The sequence below is a fragment of the Apodemus sylvaticus genome, chromosome 1 (assembly GCF_947179515.1).
Source record: "Apodemus sylvaticus chromosome 1, mApoSyl1.1, whole genome shotgun sequence".
Taxonomy (NCBI): domain Eukaryota; kingdom Metazoa; phylum Chordata; class Mammalia; order Rodentia; family Muridae; genus Apodemus; species Apodemus sylvaticus.
The window spans coordinates 55,749,922-55,764,272 of record NC_067472.1 but is presented as its reverse complement, the minus strand read 5'-3'; the positions used below and the strand labels follow the sequence as shown (position 1 = coordinate 55,764,272).

Below are 14,351 nucleotides of genomic sequence, written 5' to 3'. Positions count from 1 at the left end.
ATTGTCCCCCTTTCCCCTCAGATAAGGGGAGCCCTCCCTTGGATTCTACCCCATCCTGATACATCTAGGCCTAGAAGGATTGGGCATATCCTTTCCTACTGAGGCCTAACCAGGCAGTCCAGGTAGCATGAGGAGGAATCCAATGGCAGCAAACAGAGACAGTGACAACTCCTGCTCCACTTGTTAGGTGATCCACCTGCTGACCAAGTTGCACTTTTGCCACAAATGTGTACAAGGTCTATGTCCAGCTCCTGCATGCTCTCAGGTTGGTGGCCCAAACTCTATGAGCTCCCATGGTCCCAGGTTAGATGACTATGTGTGATTTTTTGGAGGAGTGTTCCTCTGTCTCCCAATATTTTTAAACAACAGTTATATGGATGGATTGAATCAGGAAGTTTTCTTTTTCTTTCTTTCTTTTTTTTTTGGTTTTTTCGAGACAGGGTTTCTCTGTATAGCCCTGGCTGTTGGCTGTCCTGGAACTCACTCCGTAGACCAGGCTGGCCCCAAACCCAGAAATCCGCCTGCCTCTGCCTCCCAAGTGCTAGGACTACAGGCATGTGCCCCCACCGGCTTCAGCAAGTTTTCTAATTTCATTTTTAATTTATTTTTGCCCACTAAGGCATCTCATTGGCCCTAATTTTATTTTTTTAAGCCAACAATTCATCCTTGAATATAGAAGAAACATAAATTTTTACCTGCTTTAGGATAAAGTAGAATGAAATGCTAAAAAAAAATTAAAAGGCCTAAATTAGATATTTTTCCTAATGTCATTACAAGGAGGTTTTACAAACTATTTTTTCTTGTTTCCTTATGTGTCAAGAAAATGTAGCTTCTAAAACAATGACTTAATCAGGGAATAGTGAAGTTGATAAATTGATGGAAAGTATAACTAAACTGGATTTTTGTTTGTTTGTGGATTTTTTAAAATTTTTTAAAAATATTTTTTGTTTTGTTTTTCGAGACAGGGTTTCTCCACGTAGCCCTGGCTGTCCTGGAACTCACTCTGTAGAACATGCTGGCCTTGAACTCAGAGATCCACCTGCCTCTGCCTCCCGAGTGCTAGAATTAAAGTCGTGCGCCACAACTACCCTGCCACGAAACTGGATTAATGAAGCCGCACTGAAAGTCTGAGGACAGAGTGAGTTCATTACTGAAAACTCCATATTTGTACCTGAAACTATTACTCTGAAAATTCTTGAAAACAGAAGAATACAGAAATGTACCTCTCACGAACCATCAGTGAAGAGTCTTCATACATCACTGAGCCCTTGGAAGACTCTCATACCAGTGAGGAGATGAGAATGTGGAATTCAGGGGCTTAGTGGGTTAGAGTAGCTGTCATGCAATCCTGAGGACCTGAGTTCAGACCTTCGGCAACCATGTACAAGCCAGGCACGGCCACACATGCGTGGAACCCTAGTACTACAGGTTACACAGACAGGAAGATCCCAAGAAGTTGCTAGCCAGTCAGCTTAAGCAAACATCAGGCAGCAGGGCTTCAGGTGAGAGACCTGGTCTCAAGGAAGAAAGGCAGCGACTGACAGAGCCAAATATCTAGTGTTCATTGGCCTTCCCCATATTCATGGCCACACATTGAGACAGAAAGACACATGTGCACACACACATTAAAAGAAAAAAAAAATCAAGCTGTGGTGGCACATGCCTTTAATCTCAGCACTTGGGAGGCAGAGATAGGTGATCTCCAAGATCAAGTCCAGCCTGGTCTACAGACAGTCTGGTTCCAGGACAGCCAGGGCTATACAAAGAAACCCTGTCTGGAAAAACAAAACAATCAAAAAGAACTTAAGTACAGTGTCCATATTTCAATAAAAGTAATTTTGACCAGAAGGGCTCTAGGTAACACTTAGGACTTCCAAATCATAGTGAAAGCCAAACTTAAGATTGCATTACCCAAAATTAACAAGCACTACCCCAGAACAGGGTCTATCTAAACTCACAGCATTCCTGATAGGTCAGTCCTCAGCTTAGGACTTTGTCATCAAGGAAAGATGCACTCTCTAAAGTGGTCATCTCCACAGGCTTGCCTGAGGAAGGGAGCTCCAGAGGCAAAACAACAACAACAACAACAACAAAAACAAAAAACAACCCCACCTTGTTTGTTTTGGTTTCTTTAAAAAACTCAAATATATTCTAAGAATATGGTTTCATTTTAATCCCAGGTGTGGGATAGGGGCTGTTTCAGACTGTCCACAGCAGCTGACTAGGATTTGCCTCCTTCTCTAGCAGGGGAATGATTTTGCCAGATGCAGATACTTTCTGCGATTGTGTGATTGTGTGTGTGATGTTTGGAATTCTGGCAGGATGTTGGTTGGTGGCTGTTTGTTAAGTAGTCTTGCACAAAGAAACAAGAAGAAATTAGAAATACTGATGTTGAAGATCCAATTTGCCCCAAGGAATTCAATCAGTAGATAACATCAACCCCTTTCTAAGCCCTGATTCAGAAATCTCTTTCCTCACCTTTTTTCTTTCTTATCTAGTGTTAGAGAGTTTAAAGAGTGGAAGCTGGGCGGCAGTGGTGGGGCATGCCTGAATCCCAGCACGCTGGGAGGCAGAGACAGAAAGATTTCTGAGTTCGAGGCCAGCCTGGTCTACAGAGTGAGTTCCAAGACAACCAGGGCTATACAGAGAAACCCTGTCTCGAAAAAAAAAAACCAAGGAAAAAAAAAAGAGTGGAAGGAAAAAAAAGGTGGAGAAGGGTGGAAGAAAGAAGCCACAAAGTAGCAAAAGACCAACTATAGTTTTCTTTTTCATTTTACTTATTTTTCTTTTCTTTCTTTTTTTTTCTTCTTTTTTCTTTTCTTTTTTCTTTCTTTTTTTTTTTTTGTTTGTTTTTTTTGTTTTTTTGTTTTTTTCAAGACAGGGTTTCTCTGTGTAGCCCTGGCTGTCATGGAACTCACTCTGTAGACCAGGCTGGCCTCAAACTCAGAAATCCACCTGCCTCTGCCTCCCAAGTGCTGGAATACTGCCTGGCCTTTACTTATTTTTCATTACTATTTTTCTCCTGTGAAATAGGATGTCTGTATAGCCCAAACTGGTCTTGATTTCCCAGCCCTCTGCAGGAGCCTCCAAGTGCTAGGATTACAGAAGCACACACACCTGGCCTTCTTCCCTTGTTTGTGTTTGGTTTTTTTGGTTTTTGGTTTGGTTTGGTTTAGTTTGGTTTTTGAGATAGGCTCTTGCTATGTATCCCTCAATCCCCCTGCCTCAGATTCAGAACTGCTAGTATTAGAGGTATGTGCTATGAGGCCCAGCAGGGACTTGTTTCTTAGAGCAGCAAATCCAGGACTAGGTGCGTGGTTCACTGCTACTCTGGGATCCCCAGTACCAAGAACAATAAATCAACAGACCTTTAACTATGGGAAATCAAAACAATAGACAGAGGACAGGAGTGGGTGGGTGTGGGATTCAATAAAATCTCTTTCCTGGGCTAGTGAGATGGCTCAATGGGAAGAGGTGTTTGCCACAACTGACAACCTGAGTTACATCTCCAGAACCATGGTGAAAGAAGAGAACGACTCTCCAAAGTCGTCCTCTGATCTACACAAGCCCTGTAGCATGTATGCACATACCCACATTAACTCTTCGGCTGCAGAGATGGATGGCTCAGTGGTAAAGAGCACTGAGCGCTCTTACAGGATTCAGGTTCAGTTCCCAATAGCTTATAACCATCTGTAACTCTAGTCCCAGGGGATCCAAAGCTTCTTCTGGCCTCTGAGGACACAAGGCACCATGCAGATAAAGTGGTGCAGTCACCCATGCAGACAAACACCCATAAACATGAAAATTACACACCGATATAAACTCACACACACAACAACAGGAGAAAGGTGGCGCAGGCAGCACATCTATAACCCTAACATAAAAGGCTGAGGTAACATAAAAGGCTAGCCTCATTGGAAAAAGCCTTTCTTCAGAGAGGTAAACAGGTAAAGAGTGGGACAAGCAGTTGAAAGCCTGAGATGACAGGAACATGGGTGGACAGGATAAAGCAGAGTTCAAGTACACCAAACGAGAAAATCAGTAAGACTGTGCCGAGCTGAGAGAGGATGGAAAGGGAGAGGAAACACAGGGGAAAGCTGCTGATGGACTCTGGAGCGATGCTCTTACCTTCCCTCCTGGCCAGGCTGCAGTGTAAAAATTCCAGCAACTCACTTTCTATTCTGACAGAGCATTCAGGCTCCAGAGACATTAAAAAACTGATAAACAAGGAACTAATGTAGACCACAATCTCTGCCTAAGATTCCAAGTCCACACTCACAGGCTGCACCTCTTCATCCATTTGAAAGGGAAGGTAACAAGAATCTGCTCTGCTGAGGAAAAAGCAACCCTCAATTGCCTGCTAAGGCCCATGCGGTCTGTAAGAAAAACAACTTTCTCTAAGAGCCAAAGGGTCAACACTCAGCACACAGAGAACAGGACAGTGGTGAAGGGCCGCCCCGACCTGGAGTGTGGAGGAGTATATGCCCTCTAACACTAGGATCTCAATTCCAGTGTAACTTTGGGTTGGCTTTCTAGTCATTAATAAACCTGTACATTCACCAACAATGCTGATGACACAGAAATATAGACAGGTAGTCAGTCCTAATTGGAAAAAAAATTACATATTATTTGAAGCTTAAAAAAAAGGGGGGGGAGAAGAGGAAGAGTGAGCTGCAGGGCATGGACGGGGAATCACACGGGGGTTTCTCTGTGTAGCCCTGGCTGTCCTGGGAATTCACTGTGAAGTAGGCTGCTCTCCAACTCAGAGATCCACCTGCCTCTGCCACCTAGGATTAAAGGTGTGCACCACCACGGCCTAGCATGTTTTCTACCAATTCTAAATTGTTTTATTTTTTTAATTAGCTGTTTGGAAGAAATAAAGTGCTGTTGGACAGCTTCATGTACGTTTTTTTTAAAAGTAAGTGTGTGTGTGTGTGTGTGTGTGTGTACTCAGAGAGGCCAGAAGATGGTGTCTAATTCCTTGGAACTGGAGTTACAGTAGCTGATGCTAGGAACTGAACCTAGAAGAGAAAACACACCTATAGGACGGCAGTCGCTGGCAAGGCCGGAAGAACAACAACAATCTGTCTTTAACCAAAGGCAGAGAACTTCTACCATGCATCCCTTCTCCTCCTTAGAGCTGTGGGTTCTTCAGAGAAACATACTAATGTTCAGCTGGAATAGTCGTTATGACCCCCTAAGCCTCCTAAGAACTTTACATGCATTCATGGCTTACAAAAATCCCTACAACATAGCCGTTTTGTGTTGTTTTTGAGATAGGCCTTCCAAGAGCTGCGCCATAGGAGCTCAGACAGGACCTGTCATTACTCCACTTCACAAAGATGAGTGGCTGGGCAGAGTGGGAAAGACGCTAACAACACAGTACAGTCTGACTGTGATTCCTGAGGATTTAGCCCCAAACCTGCTCGTAATTACAGCAGTACCATGTAATGAATCTGAAAACATACTAAGATCTCTTAATTCTGCTAAGAAGCTCACCTTAATGCTATGCTACACCAAGCAGGCCAAAGGCATATACTCCCTGTGACTAGAGAATCTGTCATTTTGAACGTCTGTGGAGGGCTGGAATGTAGGTCAGAGTGCTTGCCTGATATGCAGGAGGTCCTGGGTTCAATCCCTAGCAAGGAAAAGAAGAGTGAAAAGAAGGGAGAGAGAGGAGGAAAAGAAAAGAGAAAAGAGCAAGTGAGAGAGCTCAGCAGCACCAGGCAGCAGCCCCCAAGTGACCCCAAACATGCCATGCAGTGACAGTGGAGGTGACAGTGGAGTGACAGTGGAGGTGTGGGAAGAGAAGGCACAAAGGAAAGGCACAGAAGGTGGGAGGAGGAGGAGGAGGAGGAGAGTACCAAGCATCTGGGATATCAGTAATAGAAGTCTGAGCAAACAATTCTCAGAACAAGCAGGTCACTACAGTACTAACAGGAGCAGCCAGCTCCTAGGCTGGAGCTATCTACAAGTAGCTTAAATCAAATAACCAAACTTCCATATATTGGATTTTCTGCTTTTCAGGAGACTGGGAAAACATTCCTGCTCCAGTACTGGCTACTGAGTCTTAGAACCTGGATCGGTCTACTCCCTGAGAAAGACTCCCTATAACATCCAAACAACTGATAATTCTAAGAAGGCAAACTATGGCTAAGTGCCTTTATGTTTTCAAAGTCCAAAAGCTATACCCCTCTAACCCTCTTGGAAAACTGGGGCAGTTGCTTCACATGGCACACCCTCAAAGGGTTCAAGGTCACTTAGTTTGTCTACATCACAGGAGCAAGGACTCAGGATTCCCAATTCTCTTCCACACTCCAAAAGAGGAACCAACCACAGACCCCAACCCTTCCTTCCGGATAGTCTGACCTTTTGACAAATGAGTGGGAAGAAAAGAAATTGTTCCTTAGAGCTTCCAAGGAAAGTACATAAAACAGATCAGTTGATTTGAGGATCAGCATGGGGTACAGAAAAAGTCTGCTTTCAGAAGAGGAGAGCCAATTCTCATACTCATTTGGGTACTTGCAGAGGGTGGGAGGTTGCTTACAGAGGTCATACAAACTCAGCAGCTCTGTTCAGTCTACAGGAGGCTTACCTCTGTATTGCCAATTTCCCAGAAAGGACAAGGAAAGATAGGTTGGCCCTGTGCAAAACCAGCTTGACTGGTTCTACTGTGCAGCCCAAAGCCTGCTCTACCTACCTCACATGGAGAAAAAAAGGCCAGAAGGGTAGCTAGGAGCAGTCACTGAATACACCTCTCCTCTCTTGCTCCCCGTCTACCTCACCTACCTGTCCCCAAGAACTCCAAGCCATTATGAGCATTCAATTCCACTTGTCCGACCAAATTTAATGATTTTGTACACCACCCTGCTATTGAGAATATCTCAAAGTAGAGGTGAATATAAACCCAAAGACAAGAGACCCGTGGAAAGAACCTACAGACAGCATGTCAGACAAAGACATGCAGATCAAGAGATACACACCCCAAAAGGAGGATACACACCCCAAAAGGAGGATACACACCCCAAAAGGAGGAGGCAGGGCACTGAGCAGAGCAACAAACAGGGACGCCCTCTCTTTCTGAGAGATAACTGGAAACCAAGAGGCCAGATTCTCTTGTACTGTTTCAAAATTGGTGATCCCATCCCAATCTAAGAGCAATAGCAGAGGCTGGAGAGATGGCTCAGAGGTTAAGAGCACATACTGTTCTTTCAGAGGACTTAGGATCCAGTGCCCTCTCTGACCTTTTCAGGTACCAAGCATACAGAGGTGGTACACAAATACACAGACAGATGCATATACACATAAAACAATAAGAAAAAATTTAAAGTCCCCATGAGAAAAAAGACCTTATTAAAATACTAATAATTTTTGTTTTCATTTGTTAGAGCCAGGGTCTCTCTATGCCTGGCTGTCCTGGAACTTGCTATGTAGACCAGACTGGCCTCAAACTCACAAAGATCCACCTGCCTCCACTGGGACTAAGGGTGTATGCTACCATGCCTGGATATAATAATAATTTTTAAAATTAAAAGATAAAGAACAGCTGGGCAGTGGTGGCGCATGCCTTTGATCTCAGCACTTGGGAGGCAGAGGCAGGCAGATTTCTGAGTTCGAGGCCAGCCTGGTCTATAGAGTTCCAGGACAGCCAGGGCTACAGAGAAACCCTGTCTCAAAACACCAAAAAAACAAAAACAAAAAAAGAACAGCTAAGGCAGGGGGATATCTGAATATCTGTAAGCGTTTGAAGCCAACCTGGTCTACAGAGAAACCATGTCTCAAAAAATAATCAAACAAACAAACAAACAAACAAATAAATAAATAAATAAATAACAATGGTATTCAGTAGCTTATCCCAAAAGGTTGTGGTGGGGGCAGTGACACTCTGCTAGGTTAAGCAGGGCTAGCCTGCAGCCTCCAGTTCCAGTCTGGGGAAAGGGTTTGTAAAGGAGTTTGTAAAGGCTTGTTCTTCCCTGGGCTGAAACAGAGGGGAAAGCACGCAGCGAGCACGTCAATGACTCACGCTCATGTTTGATGAAGGCTGGGAGAAAGCCTGGAGAACCCAAGCTTCAAGTGCAAAACGACAAATACTGGAATCTCCCATCAAGAGAAGGAAACTCAGTCACCTACCCTGTTTGTCATCTTACTGAGATCCCAAGCAAGGGCCAGGTTGAAACACCACCCTTTCCATATAGCTCTGCTAGGAAAGCATCAAACCTGGCAGCAGCAACCTAGGAAGAAGGGAACAAAGCAAGCCCTCCAAGCATACCCTCAGCACACAGGCCAAGCAGCTGGGTCCACTGCTTAACCAAGCAGAGGGACGCACAGAGCCTGGGCCTGGTATAGCAGGAACCTTGGTCAGGCAGTCTAAGGGAAGGAAAATGACCAGGCAGCCTCCTGGCCCTTCCCATCTGCTGAAGTTACCACATCCCAACCCATTAACGGGCTTCAAAGTGCTGCTAGGGGGAGTCCATTTAGCACAGACACTATCATGGGGCCAAAGGCGGTACCCAGCCCCCAACCCACTTGTCAATAATGTGCCACAAAGTCTGAGGCCTGACTGCCTTCTAAGCATAAAATATTCATTCAAGTCAACATAATACATAAGTAGGGCCATTGTAGAAGCTCCTGAGGAAAGAGAAATGCCAGTTAGGTAGCTAAGTGCTCCATGAGAAAACAGTTCATGAAGGCCTGGGGCTAGTCCTAGTCAAATGCCCTCTGAGAATTTGGCTGTTCTTCCAAAGGGAGACAGTCTAGCCAGAAAAATGCTGACTCCTGAGAGATCTCACCGTACAAACCTCTCAGGCAAACAAGGTTCTCTACCTGTTTTTACATCATAAGTATCAACTAGGCCAAGACATGTATGCCCAAGATTCTCAGCCCAGGCTATGGTCACAGTCTAAAAGATGCTACGATCCTATGCAAACTTGATTTCAATCCAAAGCAGGCCAACTTCCAACCTCTTACTTGTACCATCTGTTTAGCTAGCTCCCCAAATCCTCAGAATGGAGAAGCAGTATTATAATTCACTCTACAATTACTTTTAAGGTCAAAGAGTACAGTGTTACTGTCATGTTTCAGAGAGACATTCTAGCAAGCCTCATATCAAGTCCCAGCAGATAAAACTGTGAGGTCTAACATTTACTCACATCCGTACCCAGAAGGCAGGAGCTCCACCTCATCACCAAGAGTCAAACCACAGAATCTCACATCGTCAAAAATGAAGTATTCAGACCAGTGTTGACCAAAAGGAAACTGGAATCTCATGGTGTGTCTGTCTATGGAATGGCTTAATTCTTCCACCAAACCCATTCTCACATTCACCTTAATGAAAAGCAAACCTTCAGCAGTGTGCATGCTGGGCAAATGCTACACCACTAAATTACATCTACAGTCTTTTTACTTTGGATCTTGAAAGATAGATTCTCACTAAGTTGCTAGCCTTGAATTTATCCTGTAGCTCAGATAGAACTTGGACCCGAGCCTGCCCCAGCTCGTGTCCCCGGAGTTCCGAAACCACACAACTGTTGGGTATGAGGCTTTTTGTTGCTGTCGTCAGCATTATCGTTGTTACCACCACCACCACCACCACCACCACCACCACCACCACCACCACCACCACCACCACATTTATTTAGTGTGTGAGAGAGATGAGAGTGAGAACAGGCCAGAGCAAGAGTGAGCGTGAAAGTGAGCACGTGTGTGTGTGGAAGTGTCTTGCCAGAGTGAGTTCAGCTCTTCCACCAAGTATGTGAATCTCAGGGATTCAACTCAGGTCATCAGGCTTGGTGGCAAGTGCCCTTACCCATTAAGTCATTCTGTCAGTCCTCCACAGTATGTTTTTATAGGACTCTATAACTTAGATTTTCCCTCGTCTTCAATCTTCCAGACTGCTCTTTGAGAATATATTCTGCCACCCACTCTCTACAAGGGTTGGGGGCAGAACTGTCATTTGACTGATGGGTAGCAAAAGGCTCCTGTGTTCTATCAGATACTTCCCAGGTCTGAAGCTATGTCCCCTCCCCCGGAAGTTAGGGAAAGCTCTAGCCTGGGGCAGGTGAACTCTGGAGGTAGTCCTTCTCCACACTTGACTATTCAGGCTGCTGCTGGCTGGAAGACAGTCAGTCATCCTGCTGATTGCTTTCAAAGCTGCCAAGCCTCCAGGCCAGCAGAGCCATTTGGAAAAGCAGCTCACAGAAAGCTCAGCTCACAGACTTAAGAAACCCCAAAACCACTAGCCCCAGGTCAGAATCCTGCAAAAGGAAGCCATCTCTGGTGAAAATGCACATCTAAAATCAGGTGTCACCAAAATTATCTTGAAGACAGAGCTTGGCTCTCTTTTATCTACTTTCACCGTTAGAAGCAGAGCTGACAGCACACAGGCAATCTCCTGCAGCACAAGGTTTATTTCTATGCTTCACCATGTTCTGTGTGTGTTCAGAAGTGATCAAAGAACTCCTGGAAACAGCTTATCAACCACAATTTTAAAGGAAGAGGGAGAAAAGCCACAGGAAGAGATTGGAAACATCCACAGAAGTTTGCTTATTCTCTGGTAAAGCCAGTTTAAACAATTTAAATCTAAATAAGGTGACAGTGGAGAGAGCCCTGCCCAGCCAACGTCTTTGCTTCTTATTTCCTAACACTGACGTGACTGCACCGACTGAGCCTCCACAATGGTTTTACTATTTGTGATGGGATTGAGGAGACGGTATTCAGTTTCAACCTGGTAGCTGGGTCTACTCTACAGAGGGTGAATATTGAGAAGCTGACTCTTGGTTTTTTGTTTTTGTTTCTGAAGCATACAGGGTTTGGCTGGGGAGTACAGAGCACTTGTGTATCAAGTGCTAGACTCTGAGCAAATCTTCAGTAGCACAAAAAACAAAGAGAAACAGCTAGGCACCTGTAAGGGTGTGCATCCAGCTTTATAAGTCCAAGTTTTTCCGAAGGAGGTGGCAGAACATGAAGTGGAGACTCGGGAACTGGCTGCGTGCACAGTTAATCAGGGGCAGGTAGTGGTTGACAGTGGAGACTCAGTTCACTTAGAACAGAAACAGAGCCCAGGAGGAGCAGAAGGACAAGGCAGCCTCTGCTCTGACTAACTTATCAAAGAGAGCTCACATGCCAAACTGGCCACTGATTACCACTCTCCTGAAATCAGTGGACATGCGTCAAACCTCAACTCCATGATCCAACACTGTGTGAAGCACACACATCTGAGCCCATGGAACAAAGGAGCCAGCAGACCAACAGAGCATTTACACTTAGCAAACGTTCAAAGGACCACACTGGGCCACTCTGTCTGCTCCACACAATGCCCCCACAGCCTCTCTAGGGAACAGGCAGGTCAACCACTCCCCAAATGCCTGAAGGTGCCAGTCAGTTACTTGGCCTCCTCCTCCCTGCTCATAATCAAGTCTGGGAAAGTTCTCCAGTTAATCAGGGAGTAGCTACTGCAAGGAAGGCAGGAGAAAAGGCGATGTACAGAACAGCCTCAAAAGGGCCTGGACAAGTGTTTCCCAGGAGAGACACAGCTGGCAAGCAAGGGACTGTGCACCACAGACCAAGCTCCTCAGTTTCTGAAGATCTCCGTCGCAGGCAGGACTAGCTGCCAGAGCAGACATGAAATCAGTTAACCATCCCTCCCTCTCAACCCCCTGCTTTGCCCCAAAAGCAAACAGTCCATATGTATTACGGGTCCATCATGACAGAAAACTCTGCCCTGATGCCTCTTTAGTTCCGAAGTGCCCAGGTACAGACAGCAAGAGAGTAAGAAGGCAGAAAAGTACAGGAAAGGAAAAAGATAAAGAAGGTTTCTCAAAGAAGGAAGTCGATGCTAAGCAAACACAGCTAGCCTACCTACAAAGAAAACAGGGAACAGGAGGGGAACACAGAGGGTGCCGATGAGTGAAGTATGCTCCTTTCCAACAGCTTTGTGTTTAGTAAAATTCACCCCAAACATGTGACAGGCAAGGGACTGTCCAAACAGCAGGCAGCAAGGGACACTAGAGACAGTGAAACAAAGGACAGAAGTGTAAAGTGGACGCCTTGGCTCAGAGGTGAGAGGACGGCACAGAAAAGGCAAAAAACTTGGGTGACAAAAAGCAGGGATTGCCAGGATGAAAGGGAGAGCACAGGGCCCAGCGGCTGACCCGCAGCAATCACTAGCATGCACCCTGGGATGGCAAAGGTTAGCCAATAGGAAGGGAATGGAGAAAGCATACAAGGGGTAAGCAGACAGTGAGGGGAGTAGGAGACCCATTAGGACAGGAAAGGCAGCGCTGGTTAAGGAGGCACAGTAAGAAAGATGGGGGAGGTTGAGCAATAGGAAGTAGCAAACGAGGAAGACTCTTATGATGCTGTGAGAAGTGACAGACACACAAGTCTGGAAAGACAATATCCGAATTTGTGATGCAGTGTAAGTAGGCAGTAAAGCAGTGACTGATGCAGCCGGCAGAAGACTGAGCAACAGGTTATGTTAATACAGCGAGGCTAAAACACTGACTTTCCCACGGTGGAGGGAGAGCCCAGGGATAACCTGCACGAGCATTCAGACAGGAAGCTCAGGGACTTAAATGCCAAACCCCAGGGGGAAGAGAACAGGAGCGATCCAAAGACTCTGAAAGGAGCGCTGACTGGAACCCCAAAGGCAACCTGTGGGAAAACTATGCGCATGACAGCTGTATGGGAAACACGGAAGCGACACACGCCAGTGCCAGGAGCCTGGGAGCTCCTGCCGAAAAGAAGGGAAAGTGACGAGCAAAGAGTAGGCGAACGATTTGGAAAGGTGACGAGGGTGGAGCTGGTGGGTTGCAAGCAACAGGGAGAGCCCAATTTGGAACGGGAAAGGAGGATAGAAAAAGCTGGGCAAGTGAAAGTGGATAGGGACCCAGAACACACTCCGAGGCACGGACTCTTGAGGGAGAAAACCGAGGACTGTGAGAGCCGGTGCGGGTAGAGGGGGTACAAAGCTAGAGAGATGCAGAAAGAGGTGGGCAACAACCCGCGGCAAATCGCGGGGTGCTATTCAAGGAGCAGGAAGGTGGCTGCTCTAAGCGTGGGTGGAGGAAGACCAGAAAGGCCCCTGAGAGAAAAGGGAAGAGAAGGGGAAGCTGGGGAGATGGCACGGAAGAGCGCAGGAGGGCGGTGAAAGGCGAGGGGCATTTGGCAGAGATACAAGTGTGCTGCTCAGTCAGGACAAGGTGGGTCCCAGGTCAGGATTCGGAAGAGGGATGTGCAGGGCTGGAACCCAGGGCCAGATGACAGCCTAGGCTTGCAGAAGAAAGCAGGAGCACGAGGAGAGCAGGAAGAGGGAGCCTCCGTAAGGTGCAGGGGCCCAGCCACAGAATTAGGGGAGCCCTGAGGGCTCCTTACCTGCTCCGTGTCCCTTTCGTTCAGCGTGGGTAGGGGGGTCCGAGCGCTGGACATGGCGCCGGTATCTCAGGGGAGGGAACGGAGAAGCTTGGAGGAAGGTAGGAAAGGGAAGGCTAGGAGCCCGGCCGGGCGGGGCTTCTCACAGCAGGAGCACCCGCTGCATGGGCCCCGGCCGGGGGTGCGGGGAGGCCGGGCGATGGCTCACGCCAGCCCGGTGATACGCCGCTCGGGCTAGGCCTCGCCGGCTCCGAGCGGCTCCGGACCGCACCCCCCCGACCCCCGGCTGGGTTGTGCCGCCTTTCGGCCGGGCCGCGCCGCTCCGCCTACTCTCAACCGCCGCAGCCGGCCGCCTGCCTCGCTCCTCCCCTGCCCTCAGCCGCACTGCTCCGCGCCCGACACACAGGCAGCCGCCGCCGGACCTGCTGCTCCCAACATGGCCGCCACCACCGCCAGCCCTCGGCTCTTTCCGCCGGCAAGAGCCGGAAACATCCGAAACAACTAGGAACGGGAGGGGGAAGAGCCTTTTCTTCTCGGCCCAGACTATGGGTGAATTCCGGAAACTACCGAAGAAGGTAATCCCCGGGGACGCGCGCACCTCCTAGATTCCGAAGACCAAGGTTCGGCTCTGTTTACGGAAATCCACGAAGAGACTCCCCGCACCTCCGGAGCCAACCAGCAGCCACGCCTACCGGTCTTTCTCCGCCCACTTGGAGCAGGCTTTCGGCAGTTTCCGGAAACAGCCGAAGTGGCTCCGCGTGTGCTAAACCGGCCACGCCCCCCGTTCCGTCGCTCAGCGAGAGCGGTAGTCAGCCATTTCCGGCAACACCCGAGAGCTGCCGAGGTTAAGAGTCTATCTCTTCGTTTCTTTCCGTCAGTTTTCGTTTATTTTCAACCCTTGAACAGGCGTGGGTCACCTGTACCTGTTGTTTGACTTAGAAAATACAGCTATTAGCTGTTCCTACAACTGGTGTCCTTTGAGC

At 47.4% G+C, this 14,351-nt stretch overlaps 1 protein-coding gene across 9 annotated transcripts in view; it reads right to left on the bottom strand.

Moving 5' to 3' along the window:
• Window positions 1-14,054, bottom strand: part of Mark2 (microtubule affinity regulating kinase 2) — a 67,472-nt gene extending 53,418 nt beyond the window's left edge. For 3 of the 9 annotated variants that reach the window (XM_052190802.1, XM_052190810.1, XM_052190794.1), the window contains exon 1: window positions 13,372-13,958. In XM_052190802.1, the coding sequence (XP_052046762.1) occupies window positions 13,372-13,425 (54 nt within the window). In that variant the 5' untranslated portion in view covers window positions 13,426-13,958. The other 6 variants (XM_052190816.1, XM_052190824.1, XM_052190841.1 and 3 more) reach the window with 4 other exon arrangements.
• Window positions 14,055-14,351: the final 297 nt, after the last annotated feature.